Source organism: Papio anubis, chromosome 18, assembly GCF_008728515.1.
Source record: "Papio anubis isolate 15944 chromosome 18, Panubis1.0, whole genome shotgun sequence".
In the NCBI taxonomy this organism is placed as follows: Eukaryota; Metazoa; Chordata; class Mammalia; order Primates; family Cercopithecidae; genus Papio; species Papio anubis.
The window spans coordinates 56857751-56880501 of record NC_044993.1 but is presented as its reverse complement, the minus strand read 5'-3'; the positions used below and the strand labels follow the sequence as shown (position 1 = coordinate 56880501).

General features: G+C 45.0%; 1 protein-coding gene and 1 long non-coding RNA gene across 3 annotated transcripts in view; one reads left to right on the top strand and one right to left on the bottom strand.

Annotated features, from left to right (window-relative positions):
* Positions 1–22751, top strand: part of XYLT1 (xylosyltransferase 1) — a 370892-nt gene that overhangs the window by 332926 nt on the left and 15215 nt on the right. For both annotated transcript variants that reach the window (XM_031658423.1, XM_031658422.1), the window contains 3 exons: positions 2255–2431; positions 5879–6141; positions 12622–12817. In XM_031658423.1, coding sequence (XP_031514283.1) covers positions 2255–2431; positions 5879–6141; positions 12622–12817 — 636 coding nt within the window. The remainder of the gene's footprint in view (positions 1–2254; positions 2432–5878; positions 6142–12621; positions 12818–22751) is intronic.
* LOC116271311 lies at positions 2078–6390 on the bottom strand. The gene is made up of 2 exons (XR_004179829.1): positions 6064–6390; positions 2078–2544 (listed from the first exon to the last, which is right to left on the bottom strand). It is a non-coding gene; the product is annotated as an uncharacterized LOC116271311 (long non-coding RNA).

The following is a 22751-nucleotide window of genomic DNA, read 5'->3' as shown; positions in this document are numbered from 1 at the left end:
GATATCCACAATGCTGATGGCACCCCTAAAAGGTATGTAGCACGTAACCTGCACAACTGTATATGCTGACCCTTTCAGAATATACCCACGTAGACTTTTCTTTTTTTTTTTTTGTTTGAGACGGAGTCTCCCTCTGTCACCCAGGCTGGAGTGCAGTGGCTCAATCTCTGCTCACTGCAACCTCCACCTCCCAGGTTCAAGCAGTTCTGCTGCCTCAGCCTCCCGAGTAGCTGGGATTATAGGTGCCCACCACCAAACCCAGATAATGTTTGTATTTTTAGTAGAGACAGGGTTTTGCCATGTGGGCCAGGCGGGTCTTGAACTCCTGGCCTCAAGTGATCCTCCTACCTCAGCCTGCCAAATTGCTGGGATTGCAGGCATGAGCCACCATGCCCGGCCCCCACATCAACTTTTGACACATCCTTCACAGTGACCAATCGTGCAATGACCACCTTTTTACACCAGGCATCCCTTTTCTCATGTTGAATATTGCCCTGTCATTCCCTGAAGAAAAGGGTGTTGGTTTCATGAGGCATACTCCATCAATCCGGAGTATTCTAAAACAGCCCCCGCCCCATCTAGAAGTGGGGAGGGGATCCAGTTCTGAAGGATTGCCACTAACATTCCCATAGCTGCCTGCTGGTCAGAGCTGGGCTGAGGGATTCCAGATTCCTCTTCCTGACCTCCAGGTTGATTGCACCCTCATTTCCAATCCAGCTTGAGAAAAGTGCAGAGCTGGTTCCATTTCTGTTGCATCTATGACATTTCTCATGAATGGTCCCTTGTTCCTTCCTTGGACCACGTAGGCTACGTGTGTTTCTGCAGGCCAGACACCCAGCACATCTCTTGCCTGTGTCTGGGGCAGTGCCAAGCTCTGGGGAGGGCTGACTGCGTCCCGGTCACCCAGAGGGATGATGAGCTTGTCATCACTGGGCCAGGTTTTACTATTCTGCACACATGTTAAGTAATCAGCTTTTAATCCTATTTCAGCAAAAATCACCTCTTCTCTCAATTCTGATAACCTCCTCATCCATTATCTTGCAGGGAATTTCTGTATCATTATGAAAGGACACAGGGCAATTGGTGATTGGGTACTTTTTCCCCACTGCTTGATGGAGAATATATGCCTCCCTGGGCTTGAAGGCAATTCCAGCTTAAAATCCAGGTTCATGGGCATGCCATTTACCGTCACAGGAAGGTCAGCGGCGGGTGGTGGGTGGAGCCTCATTTACCCACCCATCCATTTAGAAGAGATTGTTTGGGAGTTTGGCTATTTTTAATCAAGACATTACCTCAATCCTGGTGACCAAAGCTCTGTGTGTGTTTCCTCTGCCCCTCCCTGGCCCCAGCACACACAAGCACATGTACTCCAGGGTCTCTGTTCAGTCCCACCTCCTGCATCTCTGCCTTCCTTCCATTCTCCCAGACCACTTCAAGAGGACTGGTTTAGAAGATATCAGAAGACCGTACCCATAAACTTATAAGAGGCAGACACAGATTCCCCAACAGCTTCCCTTAGGGTGAGAGAACAGGGAGGAGGTATATTCGCCTGGGACTGTCATAAAACAGTGATGAAATATTATAAGAAATATTATAAAAATCTTTCTGTCACTCTCTGGCAATCTCTCAAGTACTCCAGTGATTGTTTCTCCTCTAGTTTTTCTTTTCAGATCCAACATGGCCTCTTAGATCCCTTAAAAAGTTGGCCAAGAGTCTTGCGGTTAGGGAGAATATATGGCACCTGGTTCAGTACCATGGACAGCAAGCAGCCCCACCAACTCCCTTCCCTATGTTGCAGTCCTGCAATGCAGGAAGCCCTGGGTCTATTGCAACCATCAGTTTGGTCTCCCTGCCCCGGGGTGAAATTCCAGATCACTAGTCTTTGTTATCCAACTATTTCAGACTTGAATCCCTTTGATTTCACATAATCTGTTGGACAGAGCATCCACCTGCACTCTGAGTTGGACCACATGGGCAGCTGACCTCAAATGCATGCAGAGAACATAAGAGTCCCTTGAATGTCGGGTAGTTGTGTTACGCATTTTTGCATCGCTATGAGGGAATATCTGAGGCTTGGTAATTTATAAAGAAAAGTTTATTTGGCTTGTGGTTCTGCAAGCTGTACAGAAAGCAGCCCAGCTTTAAAACAATCAGTTCTTACATGAACTCAGAGCAAGAGTTCACCCTTTCCCACCCCAGTCCCTTTGTGGGAGGCTGGGAGAGGTCTCAGGCTAGGCCCCTCTCTCCCCTGCAGTCCTTCTTCCATACGGTCCTGGAGAACAGCCCCCACTGCGACACCATGGTGGACAACAACCTGCGCATCACCAACTGGAATCGCAAGCTGGGCTGCAAGTGCCAGTACAAGCACATCGTGGACTGGTGCGGCTGCTCCCCCAATGACTTCAAGCCACAGGACTTCCACCGCTTCCAGGTGAGACTTTCTCCTGGCCTGCCAGCCTCCTAAGTGATGCCTTTCCAACAAACCTCTGCAGAAATCCAAGGCCAGACCTGCAGGTCATCTTACCACATGGTGGCCAAACCTGGCTGTTGATAAGTAACAGTAACAGCATCAACAATAGCCAATGTTTATTGAACACTTACTCTAGGTCAGGGCTGTTCTAACCATGTTGACTCATTAACCCAAAAGCAAATGACCTTTCATACTATTACTCCGTTTTAGGGGTATGAAAACTGAGGCACAGAAAGGTAAAAAAAAAATTTCCAAAGGCCATAGTCATATCATCCTCTCTTTATTGCCTTTTCATCAGAATCTCCCAGAATATTTAAATTTATACCCAGGAATATGCTTTTAAGTATATCTAGGGCAGAGCTTTTCAACCTCAGAACTCTTGCCATTGTGGCCAGATGATCCTGTTAGGAGGTGCTGTCCCATGCCTGGGTGGGATGTTTAGCAGCACCTCTGGTTGAGAACCACTGATCTCCAGTGATATCGATGACTTTGTATTTTCAATGAATTGTACTTTTCTGAGGAGCAGCCAGGTTTGGAAACCATTGTGTTCTGTGTACTTGAAAGAGTAACAAGAGGTAGAACATTATTCCCTTTACAGCTGTCTCTGGGCAGCCCAACAATTTACTGTTCTGGGGAAGGGCAGAGCAGGAGGGTGGGGAATGGTCATCCACTTACCATGAGCCCTAAGAGTGGCCCCAAAATGGGCACCCCTTCCGGCTCTGCTCCCTCCAAGCCAGGCTGGTGGCTTCTTCCTCCACCCCTCCCCACACCTAGCAGCAGAGAGCACAAATATGAATGCCCCTAAATGGTTAAACGAATCACTCTGAGGTCACTAGAGCCACCGTGTAGAGATGGTATGCTACTTCCCAAACCACTGACACAGGGAAGGCAGGGACACCGTGCCAAGCTTATAGCCGAGGTGCCCCTGATGTGTGACTGGGATGCTGTTCGTGTTTGATCTTCTCTGTGCCAGGCTGTGTGGTCATTGGGTTTACTGGGGCAGACGTCACTTCTATTGTTCAGGTAGGGAAACTGAGGCATGGAGGGGTGTTCCAAGAGGGGTTTTTTCCAGTAGTCCCTGCTGCCTTCCTGGTTTTGTGCCTGTATGAGTGTGGGGTACACTGCAGGTTTTATCTGTCATTCGTATTCGCCTCAAGGTTCCCACCCAGCAGCTCCAGCCACCTTAAGCTAGCAGACAGGGAGCTGCTTAAACACACATCTTCCCTGCAGAAAGGATCTGCTGAGCAGAAAGAGGGTTGCAGGGGAATGTTTGTTTGACCTGGTCACTGAATTCCCACCTTTGGAGAGGACCTGTCCCTCACTGTCCTAATCGCAGAGAATCTTCACTTGGAGCACAGAACCTCCGTGTGGTGATTCCCGGAGCCCCACACTCCCCCAGGCACCATCATTTGTATCCTAGCCCGGCATCCCGGGGACATTGTAGCCTCTGATGAAGACTGCTTCATGTGCTCACAGCAAGCGAAGATTAAGAGTATTCCCCAAGAGCTAGAGTGAACACACTGCTGCCTGTAAGGAACTCAGAGTTCTTGAACTTGGAGAGAAAGAATAATAAATATAGCAACATGCCCTTTTAGAAGATCCAGCTATGGTCAGAATCGCAGGCAAAGAAAGGAGTTTATCCCGCCCCCGAGGCCAGTCCTCTGCCCCTACATGGGTTCCTGGCAACAAGGGGCTAGTGATAATAATCAAATATCAGCCTACACTGTGTGCTAGACACTGTGCTAGACACTATGCTAGCAACCCATTTTAAGGATGCTGAGGCCTGGAGAGTTTGAGTGACTTCACCTGCACAGCTAGACAGTAGCCAAATGAGGATTTGAACTCAGGTGGTCTAACTCTCCACCATGCTACTGTGAAAGGAACCCACCACAGAGAGGTTTCCTGAAGCAGATTGGCGATGAGATGTTTAGAATAACACCAAGGGTACGAAGTTGCCTCAATCCTGGAGTGATGCAGTAGAGAAAGCTTAGATTTTGGAGTCATGCACTTGGAGTGTGAGTCTGTACCTACCGCTTTGCCTCTCTGAGCTCAGTTTTCTCATCTGTAAAATGGGAATCTTAATACCTGCCTTGCCAAATTATGTGGAAAATGAGAGGCACTGATATAAGTGCACTGCCCTGAATATTGTGTGTGGTCAGTAGTTATTGCTGCTATTAATCTACCACCATGAAAACAGGGCTGGACCCACATTTAGGTCAATAACAAACACTAGACTGTAATAAGCTCCTCCAGGGAGAGGCCTGTTTTATTTGTTTCTGCAGCCCTGCACAAGGGGTCAGCAAACTCTAGCCCTGGGGGCCACAGTCAGCCCACTGCCTGCTTCCGTAAATGAAGTTTTATTGGAACACAGCCATACCCATTTATTTAGTTTCTTGTCTGTGGCTGCTTTTATGCTGTAAAAGCAGAGTTGAGTGGTTTCAAAGCTATTTTCAATATTTACTGTCTGGCCTTTTACTGAATATAAAGTATAAAACCTCATAGATTACAGGTGCTTAGTATTTCTTTAACCCTCGACCCTGACTCTTCATGCCATCTCTGCCAAGGACTTGCTGTGTGTTCTCAGGTAAGTCTCTTAATCACCTGGGATTTTTTTTTTTTTATGTTTTAGCTACACTTCAGAGCTATTGACTCAGTAGGTCCTTTTACTTTGAGACAGAGTCTTGCTCTGTAACCCAGGCTGGAGTGGAATGGAACAATCTTGGCTCACTGCAACCTCCGCCTCATGGGTTCAAGTGATTCTCCTGTCTCAGCCTCCTGAGTAGCTGGGACTACAGGTGTGCGCCTGGCCTGGAATCTGAATTTTTCAAAGTCCCAGAGATTCTGATCCCTTGTGAGTCTGCAAGTTGGCTGAAATACCAAAGAGGCAATAGGGCATGGTGGAGACTGCAGTGAGCAGAAAAATCTAGGTGCTGTCTAAAGGAACAGCCGCCATTCAGCTTTAACCAGTTGTTACTACATGGTGTATAGGCCTGGGGTTGCCAGATCTATTGCTGTTTAAAGAGAAGCCGAAAGAGTTTCTGTGAATTCTTTCATGTTTTAAATATGGCCAGCTAAAATACATATTTGCCCTAGATTACTAGCCTGTGACCTCTACCTAAATGATGTCTGAGATCCATTCCAGCTATTACCATCTAAAATTTAGTTCATTTAACAGACATCTAAATGATGCTTATTGCTTTAGATGCTCTGCACAGACTAACTCATTTAACCCTCCTCACACCCTTATTATAACCCATTCTACAGATGTTGAAACTGAGAACACAGAAGTGCAAAAAGTGTCATGGATCCAGCAGAGCTTTGCTTCTAACCACAGGATATGCCTGCAGGTTCCCCCCAACCCCAGCACTTGCTGATTTGGTTTTTCTTTTTTTAATCCCATGAGTACAGCAGACAGCCCGGCCTACCTTCTTTGCCCGCAAGTTTGAAGCCGTGGTGAATCAGGAAATCATTGGGCAGCTGGACTATTACCTGTACGGGAACTACCCTGCAGGTACCCCGGGCCTCCGCTCCTACTGGGAGAATGTCTACGACGAGCCTGACGGCATCCACAGCCTGAGCGACGTGACACTCACCTTGTACCACTCCTTTGCCCGCCTGGGTCTTCGACGGGCCGAGACATCCCTGCACACGGATGGGGAGAACAGCTGCCGGTGAGTCCTATATGGGATGCAGGGAGAGGAGCTGAGAAGCAGGAGGAGGCTCAGGGTGCAGAGGGGGGGCCCTTCCTCCTCTTTAGGGATCTGCAGTGCAGTGCCACCCTATGCTTTCTGTCTTCCTTTGCCCAAAATTCATCTAATGCCACCCTCCTAGCGTGCATGGCATTTCCAATCCAAGCCATTGCCACACTTTGTGCTTTACTTTCTCAGATACCAGATATCCAATGTACCCAATGATTTTACTCATTCTTCATGCTACATATATATACTGTAGTAGGAAGCTTTATGTCACCATACCATATGAACCATTTGTCTTAAGTGGAAGGTAGCCACGAATATACAAAACTTTTTTTGATGGAAAATGTCAAAGATGTACAACATAGAACAGTGGAACCCCATGTTCCCATCACCCAGCCCCGACAATTTCCAACTCAGGGCTGATCTTGTTTCATCTGTTTCATTTTCATCTTCACCCACCTTCCGCCTCCTCCCAGATCAGTTTGAAGTCAATCCCAGACATCCTATCATTTCAGCCATCAATATTTTAATAATGTATCTCTGAAAAATAACTCTTTGAAACACATTCACCATAATGTCATCACACCTAAAAATATCACAAAGAAAATTAATAGGCAGAACTATTGTTGAAACTTCTCAGCCACCCCTTACAATCGTCTCACCTACCACTACCTGCCGACACTTCAGGAAAGAGCGTTCTAGAAGATGTGGAAAGAAGAGGGGGAGGTAGGAAAATAATTCAACATAATCCCTTCTCCTCCCGTCTCTTTCCCTAAGCCAGCCAAGCCTTTCATGTTGTGTACCCTTTCTTTTGTTCTGAAGCAATATGCATTTTGGATATTTACATAATTGCACCAAGAATTGGGTATCCTGTTTTCTTCCCTTGGCATTATACTCTTAGCCCCCATTTCTCCACGCTGCTCTGTAGCTTCCACAACAATAATGATTCTTTTTAATGCCTCTAGTATTCCACTGAGCAGAAGTTCTAGAGTTTGCTTAATCCGGCCCTTCACTGTTGCCATTGTCAGTAATGTGCCATTGTAAACAATGTTCTGATGAATTATCTTTTCGCAGAAATCCCTTTTTTTCCCATTCTCTTTTCTGATTATTTCCTTAATCACTCTCCTTCTTTTTCTTGTTCGTTTAAACAACCTAGCATCTTCAGTTTCTGACGGGGCTCGGGGGAAGAAGAATGTTCACTGACTGTCTGAAAACACAGGCAGGTTTCCCGCCTGGTGTCTTGTCCCTGGCCAGCAAGGTTTCTGCAGGACTGTGACACTGTCCCATCACCTCCTCCCATCCCTCGGCTTCTCTCTCCGTAAAGTTTCTGATGTAGTTTAAAGGGAGACTAGTGTTGGTTAGGAATCTAGGACCTGCAGTTTAAACTCTGATTACAGGCTATTGACCTTGCGCATTCATCTCTCTGGGCTTCGGTTTCCTCATCTGTGAAATGAGTAGTACTCATCGTCTTTGTATCATTAAGATGTTGTGAAGTTTAAAGGAGATAATCATCAAAAACTACCTAATGAGTTATACAATGTTAATCCTTTATATTTGAGACAGTCTTGCTCTGTCACCTTAGCTGGAGTGCAGTGCCGCGATCTCGGCTCACTGCAACCTCCACCTCCCAGGTTCAAGCAATTCTTCTGCCTCAGCCTCCCAAGTAGCTGAGACTATAGGCACATGCCACAACACCCGGCTACTTTTTGTAGTTTTAGTAGAGACAGGACTTCACCAGGTTGGCCAGGCTGGTCTCGAACTCCTGACCTCAGGTGGTCCGCCCGCCTTGGTCTCCCTAACTGCTCAGGGTTCAGGTCATTGCTGGTATCTTAGTTGCCAGTTGCCATTACAGTGCAGCCAACAGTGAACCTACTGTGTGTGATGGTAACAACTCCTCGTTCTCCCCCTGTGCTTTTCTTTGCTCACTGCCTCCCACTGCACAATCTTTCTCAAGTCAACAAAGCCATCCAAGGACCACCTCCTCTATGACACTTATTAAAATAGCTCACCCCACACCCAGCATCTCCCAAGCTGAAAGTGGTTCAGGGACTTCACCTTCATGTGTGGTATCTTGCGGGGAGTCTCTCTCCCCGCTGCTAGTCTGGAAGCAGAATCCCTACATGTATCCCCAGTACACAGTGCAGCGCCTGACACTTGGAAGGCAAATGTCGTTCCATAATAATTACAGTCGCAGGCTTCCTAGAATGTATAAGGTAAATGATCTTACAGGAAATTCCAAAAGACACCCCCAATTTATCTAGGGTTGTTGAAAGTTTCTCCTGGTACTCGTTTTGGAGTGAAGTGAGCTGTCACGTTGCCCCGAGCCAGGAATCCTCTGGCATCCACCTCGTTTTTTATTGTAATGGAATTGTTGTGCCTTGCTGTGGGCAAAGCTGATGTATTTATGAATAGGAGCCTGAAAATAAATCAGGACAAAAGAGCCTTATCCCAAAAGGCAGAAGGCAATGGATTCCTAGTCCTCTAGCCCTGGGGCATGTGGGAAAACAGCAAGTGAAAACTTTGCCTCATTTTTATCTGGATATTTTAGGCAAATTGTGCCTTTCCAGTCCATAATATAACCTTTCATTAAATCATGTTTAATGATTTTTTTTTCTCATTATCAAGTAACGCATGTGCATTGCAGAAATTTCTGAAATGGCAGATTGAGAGAATAAGAAAATAAAGTTTGCTTGTCATCCACCATCCAGAAATAAGGATGTCAGCATTTTTATTACAGGTCCCCGAATGCCCTCTGGGGCCAAGGCACGAAGCACTAGAATCTTAACTTCGTGTGACCCCTGCAGGGTGGGCTGACCATGGGAACCTGGAGGTCTGTGGTGCTGAACCCTACTACATTCCGTGGGAATGCAGACTAGGAGTTGCCAGCCAAATCTCCTGATTTTTTTTCAGTGCTCTTCATATTTAAATAAGAAAGAAAAACAGCTTTGGGCCAGATGAAGACTTCGGTTGCATTCCTGTAGATGATTGTATGGCATCTTGATTATTTTTCTGTTTTGAGACATGAACGGTTGTCATTACTTAGATACCAAATACAGTCAGGATGAGGCATCAGAGGGCTTTGTGTTCACTCCTTGGTTACAGGGACTGTTGATGTAACTTAGAAGCATGAGGTTCACGAGAAAATCCTTCTAGAATTTTCACTCCTTCAATAAGTACTGATTGAGCAGCTACCGTGTGTCAGGCATGGAGAATTCAGTCTTGATCCAGGCTGACCAGGCCCGTGAACTCAAAGCCCTCCCACTCTAGGGCGAAGAGAGACAGTACCTAAGCACGGGTAAACCAGAACATAAGATCAATAAGGGGAAATGCTCTGCAAAAAAATGAAGATAAAGTCATGTGAGAGTGACAAGTCAGAGGTAGCAGTGAGCTTAGCTTGTTCAAGAATCCAAAATAAAGTCCCAGTGGCCAGAAGGTGGTAGATTAGGGTAGCTGGAAACAAAAGGAGGCTGGAGAAAGCGGCAGGACTTTGTGGACCAGGTAAGGAGTTTGGATTTTATTGCAAGCACGAAGCAAGGTGCTTGTGGCATTTAAGTGGGGAATGATGGATGTGGCTACTATAGCAACAGGTTATAGTGGGCAAAAGTAAGAGGGGGTGACAGTTAAGGAAGCTGCTGCAGAGGCGCAGGTACAAAATGATGGTGGCTTGGACCAGGATTCTGGCAGTGTATAAGGAGAATAGAGGATGGAAGGGGCCAGGTGTGATGGCTCACACCTGTAATCCGAGCTATGCAGGAGGCTGAGTCAGGGAGAATTGCTTGAACCCGGGAGGCAGAGGTTGCAGTGAGTCGATTTCATGCCACTGCACTCTAGCCTGGGTGACTCTCCATGAGTCATTTTTGAGACTCCATCTCAAAAAATGAAAAGAAAGTGAAGGGAGGCAAGTAATCAAAGATTGACTTCTACATTTTTTTTGACTGCTGCTTTCTGGAAACACTTTCTTCCTTTGACTCCAAAGACAGCAAGTTCTCCTGCTTCACAGAACACACTGGCAGTGCTTTACGTGTCTACTGTCATGATAACACTGTGTAACCAACAACTCCCAAATCAGTGTTTTCAAACAATACGCATTTATGTAACGCTCAAGTTTGCAGATGAGCTGGACAGTTTTCCCAGTCCGGGCTGGCCTTGCTCCTGTATCTGCAGCCAACTGCAAGTCGGGAAGTGGCTCTGTGGTCGTTGGCTGGGAATAGTTGCCTGAGCCTAGGATGGCTTCAGCTGGGACAACTAGGGTAGCTCTGCTGTTTCAAATGTCTCCTCCTCCAGCAAGCTAGCCCAGGCATACTCTCATGGTGACCTCAAGAGAGCAAGAAAGCAAACAGAAGTGTGCAAGGCATCTTGAGGCCCTGCCTCAGAACTGACAGGACAGCCCTTCTACCACTGTCTGTTGTCCAAAGAAGATTCCAGAGGTAGAAAAATAGGTTCTGCCTCCCAGGTACAAGGAAACTTGCAAAGTCACATGGAAGAGAGCCTAAGATACAGGAGATGGGAGATTTGGGGACATGAATGCGGGCGACCACTGGCTCTTTCATGACTGTATCTTTGCTGTCCAATACGGTAGCCACAGGTGGCTATTTCAGTGTAAATTAACTAAAACTAAATACAATTTAAAATTCAGTTCCTCAGTCACACTGGCCATATTTCAAGTGCTCAGCAGTAGCACATTGCTAGTGGCTTGGGAGATGGGGGCCCCAAAATCTCATAAATCATCACTAAAGAACTTATGTAACCAAATACCACCTGTTCCCCCCAAATCCTGTGGAAATAAACTTTTGGCCAGGCGCAGTGGCTGACACCTGTAATCCCAGCACTTTGGGAGGCCGAGGCGGGCGCATCACTTGAGGTCAGGAGTTTGAGACCAGTCTGGCCAACATGGTGAAACCCTCCTCCCTACAAAAATATAAAAAATCACCAGGCATGGTGGCTGATGCCTGTAATCCCAGCTACTCGGGAGGCTGAGTCGGGAGAATCGCTTGAACCCGGGAGGCAGAGGTTGCAGTGAGCCAAGATCACACCACTGCACTCCAGCCTGGGTGACAGAGGGAGACTCTGTCTCAAAAATAAATAAAACATTTCTGTCATCGTAGGAGGTTTATGTGACAGCCCTGCCTAGATTTTGCTGCAGTGGTGGAATGACAGCACAATCCCTGGACTGTCCACTCCCAAAGTCCAGATTTAAAACAGGTTTGCATGAACTGTGAATGCCCAGCAAACAATCTGAGGACTGTTCAAGTTTCGTTTTTTCCATGCCCCCTGGAAGGCAATCCAGTAACAAGGCAATGATTTCAGGAGATGTGTGAACACAAGAAGGCAGCTTCCCTAACTGTTATAATTGGACATAAAGACTTAAAACTCCAGATCAGGACCAGAGGGAAGGCTGCGCGTTTAGCTGAGCAGGGACAATGATTTGTGGAAGGATCCATAAGCGCCTTCTTAATGCTGTGCAATTTACACATTGCAGAAGCGGCAGCTTTTTATCTGACAAGTAGGAAAGATACCAAGGTGGGCTCCTCCAAGGTTCTCCTCTTTTGCTCTCTGCTTCCCCCTTTTCTCTGGACATCGCCGCTTCGCTACCCTGTCCCTTTCAGCCAGCAAGCTTTTGTGGATCGAAGACATGCATTTTTAAAACAATAAGCCACTTTTGCATGTGTGTTTATCTCAGATTGGCAATCGTTGTTAATGATGATAACCAGTGTGAGTGGTAAGGACTGTGAGAGAATAAATCAGTACTTCCGCAACAGTTAAGCTGCAGACACGAAGAGCCTCGGAGATTTAAACAGAGGCGAGACAAATGAAAGGTTTTGCTCAAAGATGTTGAATGCAGCACTGTTTAGAGAAGCAAAAAATTAGAGTTATCATCCAATGATAGGGAACTTGCTTTATAAAATCTGGTATTACCGATGATGAAACACCGAGCATCAACACATACAAAATCATGTCTTCAGAGGCTTTTCAAAGATGTGATAATCCTCAGGAAATACTATACAAAGAAGACAGAATAATAGCTAGGATAGATAGATGCCAACTATGTAGTGTTTATGCAAATAGATGCATAGGAAATAAGGCCAAAGGGAAATCCATCAACATGACAGTGTTCACACCCCATTTTCACTGCCCAGTACCAAGCACCAGAGGACTCAATATCTGTGAATTGACATCATATATGGGAAGAGGCATGGAAAGTAGTCATTTTACTTTGTTTGTTGTACTTTCCTACAGTCAGCATGGTTTTCATTTATAATCAGCAAAAGAAAAAAGTATTCCTAGTCATTGAGATCATAGATACAGAGGGAGCAGCTTTCAGACAGATGCAAGGAAAATGGTAGGCACTGTACACGATGGGGACTGCTTTAGGGACAAAACTAGCTTGGTGGGTGGGGAGCCTCACTGTGATCCTACACACCTTGGGCCCTAACCCATGAGTGCCTGTGTTTTCAGGTACTACCCAATGGGCCACCCAGCATCTGTCCACCTCTACTTCCTTGCCGACCGCTTCCAGGGCTTTCTGATCAAGCATCATGCTACCAATCTGGCCGTGAGCAAACTGGAGACTCTGGAGACCTGGGTGATGCCAAAAAAAGTCTTCAAGATCGCAAGCCCACCCAGCGACTTTGGGAGGCTTCAGTTTTCTGAGGTAAGAGGCCAGGTCTTGTCACATTTCATTGTATTTTGCAGTTCCCTTGGCCAGATTCTACTCTAGTATCTGATATTTCTAGTTGGAGATAGAGGAGAAGAGGACTTGGAAAGCCCTAAAGATAAGCTAACCCCGTGCCCGGAGAAGGCTCTCCGGACCCAGTCACTGGCACCAGCATCTTAAACAGGGAAAGATGAAACCAACTGGAACACGGATGTATTTTTTAGGGTAGAATTTCTGCCCCTCTGAATATTTTATCCTAGCCAGTGATGACTCCTAAACCAATGTCAGTAATATTAGTCGCATTTTCCAGAATGGAGAACTGAGGCTGATAGAGATCCAAAGATTTTCTGGATTGCTAGGAAGTGGGAGAGCTCAAAATTCAACCTAGGTCTCTTTGGCCACAAATCCTATGCTGAGTTGTGGTTTTGTCTCCCCAGTTTTTAGCACCCATGGATTTGCTCAAGGGAAGTACCAGATCAATCACTGACTGTATGATTAGATGAGTAGATGGATAATGGATTGAAGGAAGGATGGATGGACAGATGGGTCACATAGCTAGCTTTTTTTTTTTTTTTTTTTTTTGGATCATTCTGATCTAAATCCAAATGATATACCTTCAGAGAAGCCTTCCCCGGCCACCCACTTAAGCTGCTGCAATAACTACATTCTCCACCCAACCCTTCCCTATTTTAATACTTTTTCGTAGCATTTACTATCTAAAATTATCTTGTTGCTTTATCTGGTCACTCATTGATTGTTCACAGGAGAGTTGGAACTATGTCTCCCTCTTCACTGCGGTATCTCCAGCACACAGAGAGTACATAGTGTTTGTAGATGTTGAGTAAGACTTCTGAATGAGTGAGTGAGTGTACCTGGGTCGTGGTGCAGGAAGGAAGGGGAAGCATGATCAAGCCTGGTGCCTGTTGTTCACACAAAACTACAGCACCTGGTTTCTGCCTTTCTCACATCTGCAAGGGCTAAGGAGGTGATTTGTCTCAATGGTTCTGACTGCTGGATTAGGGACCAAGAGTCTGATTGTAGACTGTGGTACATCTTGAGGGGCTGAGAGTATGTTGGGGAGAGGGGGAGTCCCACCTGCTTATATTTTCCTTGACAGTCCTTCTCTAGCTTCTGTGGCCCTGCCTAACCTGTTCTCCAGCGAATGTATGTATCCCCATGAAAAACAGGCACCAGTGAGAGTTTCTTGTTGAGCCACTGTTTTCAATTAAGACTCCTAGTGGATTTGCTGGATGTGAGCTGCCAAGGGAGCCCACTCCATAAATTATTGGTGTCAGGGGGCAATTAGATACTGCCCCAGTTGGATTCTGTGCTAGGGGCCTGAGCAGCCAATTGACAACATTAATGTCCCATTAAAGAGATGAATGCCTGGTGTCTGGGCTCTCCCTGCTTATCAGCCTGCTGTTGGGCAACTGGGTACTTCTGGCAGTGACAAATGATGTTGGCCTCCCCATGGCTAGTGCTTTGGGGGAGGGTCCTCACTACACAGGTCTGGTACCCTTGGTGTGAGAACCATCAAAATCACTGGCAAAAATAACAGCATGTGATGCCGAGAGCCCTCACTTGTATTTTGAATTTTTTCTAAAGTCTTAATTTTAATGGCAAATGAACAGAAAGGGAAGGAAGAACCACAGGGCCACTCTGTAGCCTATTTAGGATCTCCTTGGAGTTAGCACCATCCCAGGGCCTTGCATAGTGCCTGACTCACTATGTTCAGCAGGTGGCTGAACAGCTCAGATACATTTCTCCAATCCATGGGAATCTCATGCTATTGACTTGGAAAAAAAAGATGCTTATTGTTTCTGCAGGTAGTCACTGAGTGCCTACAATGTGCCAGGTTCAGGAGGGATCGTGGTGAACCAGACAAACCAGGCCCCTGTGGTCATGGAATTGCAGTCCAGTGGGGCAGCCAGCCAATGAGTGAGCAAACAGATAAACAAAAACAGCTCAGCTAATGACGGGTATTCTAGAGAAAACTTCATTCATGTGATTCCTGGGGACTCAGGACCTTGATGGGGACAACCTGCGATAGAATGATTCATCTAGGAAGGCTTTTCTAAGGAGATCGCTGCAGAGCTAAAGCCTGTAAAAGAACCAGTCCCTGGGGAGATCTGGAGCAGGGAGAAGAGCATATGCAAAGGCCCTGAGGCACTGGGAATGAGCTAGGAGTACTCGAGTTGCAGTGAGACCAATGCACTGAGTGCAGCAAGTGAGAAGGAAACTGCTAGGAAAGAGGCCTCAGGGAGTAGTCTTGCAGGCCCTGGAAAGATGTTCAGGTTGTATTTTAAATGCAATGGAAAGATAGAGGGAAAATGGCAGATAGGAGGCAGGATGAACTTGCAGCTCCCACTCGGATGGACAGAGCAGTGTGTGGAGCCCCACATCATGAACTTTTGCTCCCAGAAATACTGCAGAAACATGCCAGGAAAGACAAGAGAATCCATAGAGCCTTTAAAGGAGGTGGATTGCCCTGCAGGCTCCGTAGGAGAGCCAAGGAACTGTGAATCCCCAGAAGATCACACTAGCTCACCAGCAATGGATTCAAATCAAGAAGAAATCTCTGAATTACCAGAAAAAAGAAGTTCGACTATTAAGCCAATTAAGGCGGCACCAGAGAAAGTGAAGTCCAACTTAAAGAAGTTTTTTAAAAAATGATATAGGATATGAATGGAAAAATCTCCCGTGAAATATAACCTAAATAGAAAACAGTCACAGCTTCTGAAAATGAAGGACACACTTAGAGAATTGCAAAATGCACTGGAAAATCTCAGCAATCGAATCAAATGAGTAATAGAAAGAACTTCAGAACTTGAAGACAAGGCTTTCAAATTAACCCACTCCAACAAAGACAACAAAGAATTTTTAAAAATGAACAAAACCTTCAAGAAGTTTGGGAGTATGTTAAATAACCAAACTTAAGAATAATTGCTGTTCCTGAGGAAGAAGAGAAATCTAAAAGTTTGAATAATGAGAGAATAATTGAGGAAAACTTCCCCAGCCTTGCTAGAGAGATCTAGACATCTAAATAGAAGAAGTGCAAAGAACACCTGGGAAATTCATTGCAAAAAGATCATGCCTAGGCACATAGTCATCGAGTAATCTAAAGTCAAGACAAAGGAAATAATCTTAAGACGCAAAAGCATCAGGTAACCTATAAAGGAAAACCCATCAGATTAACAGCAGATTTCTCAGCAGAAACCCTACAAGCTAGACGGGTCCTATCTTTAGCCTCCTTAAACAAAACAATTACCAGCCAAGCATCGTGTATCCAGCGAAACTAAGCTTCATAAATGAAAGACACAGTTTTTTCAGACAAATGCTAAGATAATTCACCACTACCAAGCCAGCACGACAAGAACTGCTAAAAGGAGCTGTAAATCTTGAAACAAATCCTCAAAATAAACCAAAATAGAATCTCTTTAAAGCATAAATCTCACAGGTCCTGCAAAACAACACAATGAAACAAACCAAGGTATTCAGGCAACAAATAGCATGATGAATAGAATAGTACCTCACATCTCAATACTACTGTGGAATGTAAATGGCCTAAAAGCTTCACTTAAAAGATACAGAATCAATAAGAATTCACCAACCAGGTGTCTGCTGTCTTCAAGAGACTTTCCTGGCACATAAGGACTCACATGAACTTATGGTAAAAAGGTGAAAAAAGATACTCCATGCAAATGGACACGAAAAGTGAGCAGGAGTAGCTATTCTTATCAGACAAAACAAAACTTTAAAGCAACAGCAATGAAAAAAGACAAGGAGGGACATTACAGAATGATAAAAGGACTAGTCCAACAGGAAAATACCACAATCCTAAATATATATGCACTAACACTGGGGCTCCCAAAACAATTACTACCAGACCTAAGAAATGAGATGGACAGCAACACAATAATATTGACACACTTCATCAAGACAAAGTCAGTAAACAATGGACTTACGCTATACTCTACAACAAATGGACTTAACAGATACTTATAGAACGTTTTACCCAATGACTGCAGAATTGCGTAAAACAATTCTGTTATACATGCTATTCATCAGCACATGGAACATTCTCCAAGATAGGCCATATGATAGGCCACAAAACAAGTCTCAACAATTTTAAGAAAATCAAAAGTACAGTGAGTACTCTTCTCAGACCACAGTGGAATAAAATTGGAAATTAACTCCAAAAGGAACCGCCAAAGTCATGCAAATACATGGAAACTAAATAACGTGCTCCCGAATTCAATGCTTCTGGGATACAGCAAAGCCAGTGCTAAGTGCAGAGTTCATAGCATTAAATGCCCACATCAAAAAGTCAGAAAGGGCCCAAACAGACAATCTAATATCACACCTTAATGAGCTAGAGAAACAAGAACAAACCCAAATCCACCAAGGATAGGTAAAAGACCTCTACAAGGAAAACTGCAAAACACTGCTGCAAGAAATCATAGATGACACAAACAAATGGAAATACATCCCATGCTCTTGGATGGGTAGAATCAATATTGTGACCATGACCATACCGCCAAAAGCAATCTACAAATTCAGTGCAATTCCCATCAAAATACCACCATCATTCTTCACAGAACTAGAAAAAAACAATCCTAAAACTCATATGGAACTAAAAAAGAGCCTGCCGAGCCAAAGCAAGACTAAGCAAAAAGAACAAATCTGGAGGCATTACATTACCCAACCTTAAAGCATACTATAAGGCCATAGTCACCAGAACAGCATGGTACTGGTATAAAAACGGGCATATAGACCAATGGAACAGAATAGAGAACCCAGAAATAAAGCCAAATACTTACTTATCTTCAACAAAGCACACAAAACCAAAGTGGGAAAAGAACACCCTATTCAACAAATGGTGCAGAAATAATTGGCAGGCCACATGTAGAAAGACAAAACTAAATCCTCATCTCTTACCTTATACAAAAATCAACTCTGGATGGATCAGACTTTAAGACATGAAACCATAAAAATTCTAGAAGATAAAATTGGAAAAACCCTTCTAGACACTGGCTTAGGCAAAGACTTCATGACCAAGAACCCAAAAGCAAATGCAACAAAAACAAAGATAAATAGATAGGACTTAATTTAAAAAGTTTCTGCAAGGCAAAACAATCAGCAGAGTAAACAGACAACCCAGAGAGTGGGAGAAAATCTTTGCAATCTATAGATCCAACAAAGGACTAATTTCTAGAATCTACAAGGAACTCAAATCAGCAGGAAAAAACAATCCCATCAAAAAGTGGGCTAAGGCCATGAATAGACAGGTCTCAAAAGAAGATATATAAATGGCCAATGAACTTACGAAAAAATGCTCAACATCACTAATGATCAGGAAAATGCACATCAAAACCGCAATGCGATACCACCTTACTCCTGCAGGAATGGCTATAATAAAAAAAATAATAGATGTTGGCATGGATGTGGTGAAAAGGGAACACTTTTATGCCGTTAGTGGAAATGTAAACTAGGACAACCACTATGGAAAGCAATGTGGAGATTCCTTAAAGAACTACAAGTAGTTCTACCATTTGATCCAGCAATTCCACTACAGGCTATCTACCAGAGGAAAAGAAGTCATTATACAAAAAAAGATTCTTGCACATGCATGTTTATAGCAGCACAATTCGCAATTGCAAAAATATGGAACCAGCCCAAATGCCCATCAGTCAATGAGTGAATAAATTCCACACCATGGACTATTACTCAGCCATAAAAAGGAACGAAATAATGGTATTTGCAGCAACCTGGATGGAATTGGAGACCATTATTCTAAGTGAAGTAATTCAGGAATGGAAAACCAAACATTGTATGTTCTCGTAAGTGGGAGCTACGCTATGACAAAACAAAGGCTTAAGAATGATACATGGCTTTGGGGACTCAGGGGCAAGGGTCGGGGGATATGGGGGATAAAAGACTACACATGGGGTACAGTGTATACTGCTCAGGCGATAGGTGCACCAAAATCTCAGAAGTCACCACTAAAGAACTTATTCATGTCACCAGACACCACCTGTTCCCCAAAAGCCTATTGAAATATATACATATGCACACACATTATAAACTCAAAAAATAATAATAATAAATGCAATGGAAAGCCACTGGTTGGTTGGAAGTCAGGGAGCAGTATGTTAAGCTTGAATTTGAGCATGTATTTGAATTTGGGTAATTGACCATCCTGCAGTGGATGGTGGTGAACTTCCACAGTGAGGCCCCTTGAGAAGGTCTTGGAGGTCACAGAGGATGTGACAGCAGCAGAGCCCCACCTCAGGCTGCCCCACCCCTCACCCATCATGCTCCTCGGTTGAGAAACAAGACCCAGGTTGGTTGTCAGCTGCTCCAGAACCCTCCTGCCCAGGTTATCTTGGTTTTAAAACTCAGATTCCAGGAAAGTATTTATCCTCATTTCTTTGGAGGATCCAAGGGCAGTGTTCTGGAGGGTTCCCATCTTTCCCTAACTGGTGAAAAATCTCTTCCTTAAATATGACCCTAAAGTAGTTTTGTGGCCATTCATCTGTTTTGTTAGTATCTGTTGGAAACTAGTGCGTAGAGGGAAGTCCATGTGTTCAGCCCCTACTCATTCAGTATGTGTTCAAGATAGATTGATAGACAGGTGATACATAGATAGATGATTAACAGACAGATAGATGGGTGGATAGATTAATAGGTAAACAGATGGACAGATCATTGATGGATAGAATAGAGATAGATGATCAACACATAAGTAGATGATCAATCTACATCGATCATCAGTTGATCAATAGACAATAGGTGCTCAATATATCTCTATTTCTAGATCTCTATAGAGATATTGAACATCTACAGTAGATAGATATAGAAATAGAGATATATTGAGCATCTACTCTATGCTCAGCACTGTTTCAGACACTAGAGACATGTTGGTGAGCAAGCCCTGCCCTCATGGAGTTAACAGTCTAGAGCTGGAGAGAGAGAGAGACCTATAAATTAAAACATGCAGTACTGTGGGGGTGAGGAGAAAAGCTCTGATGATCAAATGCTTAGAGATGTACCTCAGTGGTGCCTCTGTCCAGGAAAGACTTCTGAGTAGAGGTGATACCTGAGCCAAAACCTGGATAACAAGTTTGAGCTGGCTAGGACGACGCTGGGAAAGGTAAACCGGTCCAGAGAACTGGCGGATCATGGCCAGAAGATCAAGAGGAAACAGAGAGCCCTTCAGAATGAGGTGCTGAGAGTAACCCAGGGTGGCCTGGAGCAAGAAGCGAGTGGAAGGGAGGGAGAGGGATAGAGATGACAGAGGTGAAGCTGGAGCCAAACCAGAAAGGTCTCCAGGAGAGGTGAGAAACTGGACTTACAAACCAGGCGTTGCTGAAAGCGGTTATAAGTAGGAAAATAGAAATCGGGCTTCTTTAGAGAAATCTCCATAGACCTTTCAAGGTCTGAACTGAATCCTGTTGATCATTCATTTATTCCTTCAAGAAATAGTATCCTTTTAATTTCTACTGTGTTCTGGGCACTTTGCTAGGCACCAGGGCAGGGGCGAGGGGACAGAAGGTGCTGGTCCCTGCTGATCCACAGGGTAGTAGAAAAATACCAAGATTTCATAAGCCTGGGAGGGACAGCAGCCCCTGCAGGAACGTCAGAGCGGTAACTACCTCTGTTACTCTCAGGATGCTTTTTTTTTTTTTTTTTTTTTTTTTTTTTTTTTTTTTTTGAGACGGAGTCTTGCTCAGGCTCCCAGGCTGGAGTGCAGTGGCCTGATCTCGGCTCACTACAACCTCCACCTCCCGGGTTCAAGCGATTCTCCTGCCTCAGCTTCCTGAGTAGCTGGGACTACAGGCGTCCGCCACCACTCCTGGCTAATTTTTGTATTTTTAGTAAAGACGGGGTTTCACCATATTGGCCAGGCTGGTCTCAAACTCCTGACCTTGTGATCCGCCCACCTCGGCCTCCCAAAGTGCTGGAATTACAGGCTTGAGCCACCGCGCCTGGCCCTCAGGATACTTTCTTAGTCCTAATCTTGAGTCTCTGTCCTGATGAAAACTGAAAGCAAGATATGTGCCAGTGAGTGTACACGGATGGCAGCCACCCCTGGTAGGCAGTAGGGATTCGGTTTATATGTGTTGGGTGAATGAATGACTGAGAGAGTGAATGAATTAATGAATGGGAGGCAATATGTAGCATAGTGGATGAGAATGCAGCCTCTGGGGTTGGACTTCCTGGGTTCCCATGCTGGCTCTGCCCCCTCTGACCATAGCGAGTTATCTCACTTTGCTGAGACTCAGTTTCCACATCTGTAAAGTGAAGATAATGACAAGGGTCTCCCCTTTATGGATTTGGGAGTATCAAATGAATGGACATGTCTGCCTGGCACACTGTAATCCCTCAGCAAATATTAGCAGTGGAGCTCTGTACCCTGGGTAAAGAATGGACTGACATGGTAACTCTTGCAAGAACAACGAGAAACTAGATCAGCTCCTATTTCCCCTGCACATAGGAAATCTCAGAATGTAGGTGTGTGTATCCACACCCGACCTTCGTGCACACGCACATTAGAGATGCTAATTATGGGAAGACAACAGAGGCAGTGCAAGCTCATACTGTACCCGTTATTTGCCCCAACATGCCTACATGCTGTGTCCTCAAAACCACTAAATTAATCCACCTGGGGGAGATCTCTTTTTCAAATTAGACGACCCCTGATTTCATTTGTTTGAAATAGCAACAAAGCTCATTGTCAGGAATCTCCCGAGTTCATTCATTTTTTGGTCAAGCCATTCACCCGTTCATTCAACAAACATTGCTCGAGCACCTACTGTGTACTAAACATGGTAGTGGGCACCAAGAAAGAGCAGAGAACCTGCTAGGTAAAGCCCTCGTTCACACAGAGCTTATATTACAGCTGGAGGAGATAAGGAATAAATACATCGACAGACAACTCTGAGATAGTGCTTATACCAGTGGTAGGAAGAAAATAAAGCGGTAGGGAATGACACAGATTGACTGAAGGTCCATTTAAAATTTGGGGTGGGGGGGTGGTCAGGTAAAGACTCTGTGAGGCAGCTTTAGACATAAGGGGCTGGCCGTGCAAGGAAGGCGTATTCCACACAGGGCAGGTGGTGTGGGAATGCTGAGCTGGAAATGAACCTGCCTTGATTGAGGTGGCTAAAACAAGGCATCCTGGAGAAAGATGGGGAGGGGGTCATGGAGGTGGAGGACGGGGCGAGCTCAGACTCTGAGTGCACTAAGAAGCCTGGGGGCAGCAGTAAGAGGACATTTTACAAGGCCTTTCTGACTACAGGATATAGAAGAAATTGCAGGTGGCACAAGTGGAAGGAGGGAAGCCCAGAGAGGATTGCGGTGGGTCACAGCCGCACACATCCCCAGCTGGCTGGCAGGAAGGAAGGATCGCAGGATGACTCTCATGCTGACGTTCCAGCTCTAGGTGCCTTGGGAAAGCCAGAGCTGTCTCTTCCTAGGAAACCTATTTGAACCCCCGTAGATGACAGGCAATGCTCAGGGTCTCTAGCGTATGATAGAGCAGCTGTAATAACATAACCTTTATTCTTGTTCAGAACCATTGCACAAAGTGGACGTGTATGATTTGGAAAACCAAGGACAGAAGTGGAAACCAGCTATACCTGTTGAGTGGCAGGGTGTATGTTTCTGTGGAATGGCCTGCAAGCAAGGCATTCATTCATTCATTCATTCACTCATTCACTCATTCAGTCCATGTTTGGTTTTCTTTTCAAAGCACACGCCATACACCAGGCACAGGAGGCCCGGTGGTTTAAATAAAAGGACCACAGGCCTTGTGATCCTTCAGACTGAGTCCGGATCCCAGATCTTCTGCTTATAAGCTGTGCAACCTTGAGCAGGTGACTTAGTTGGAGCCTCAGTTTCTTCATCTGTAAAATGGGTATAATGAAAG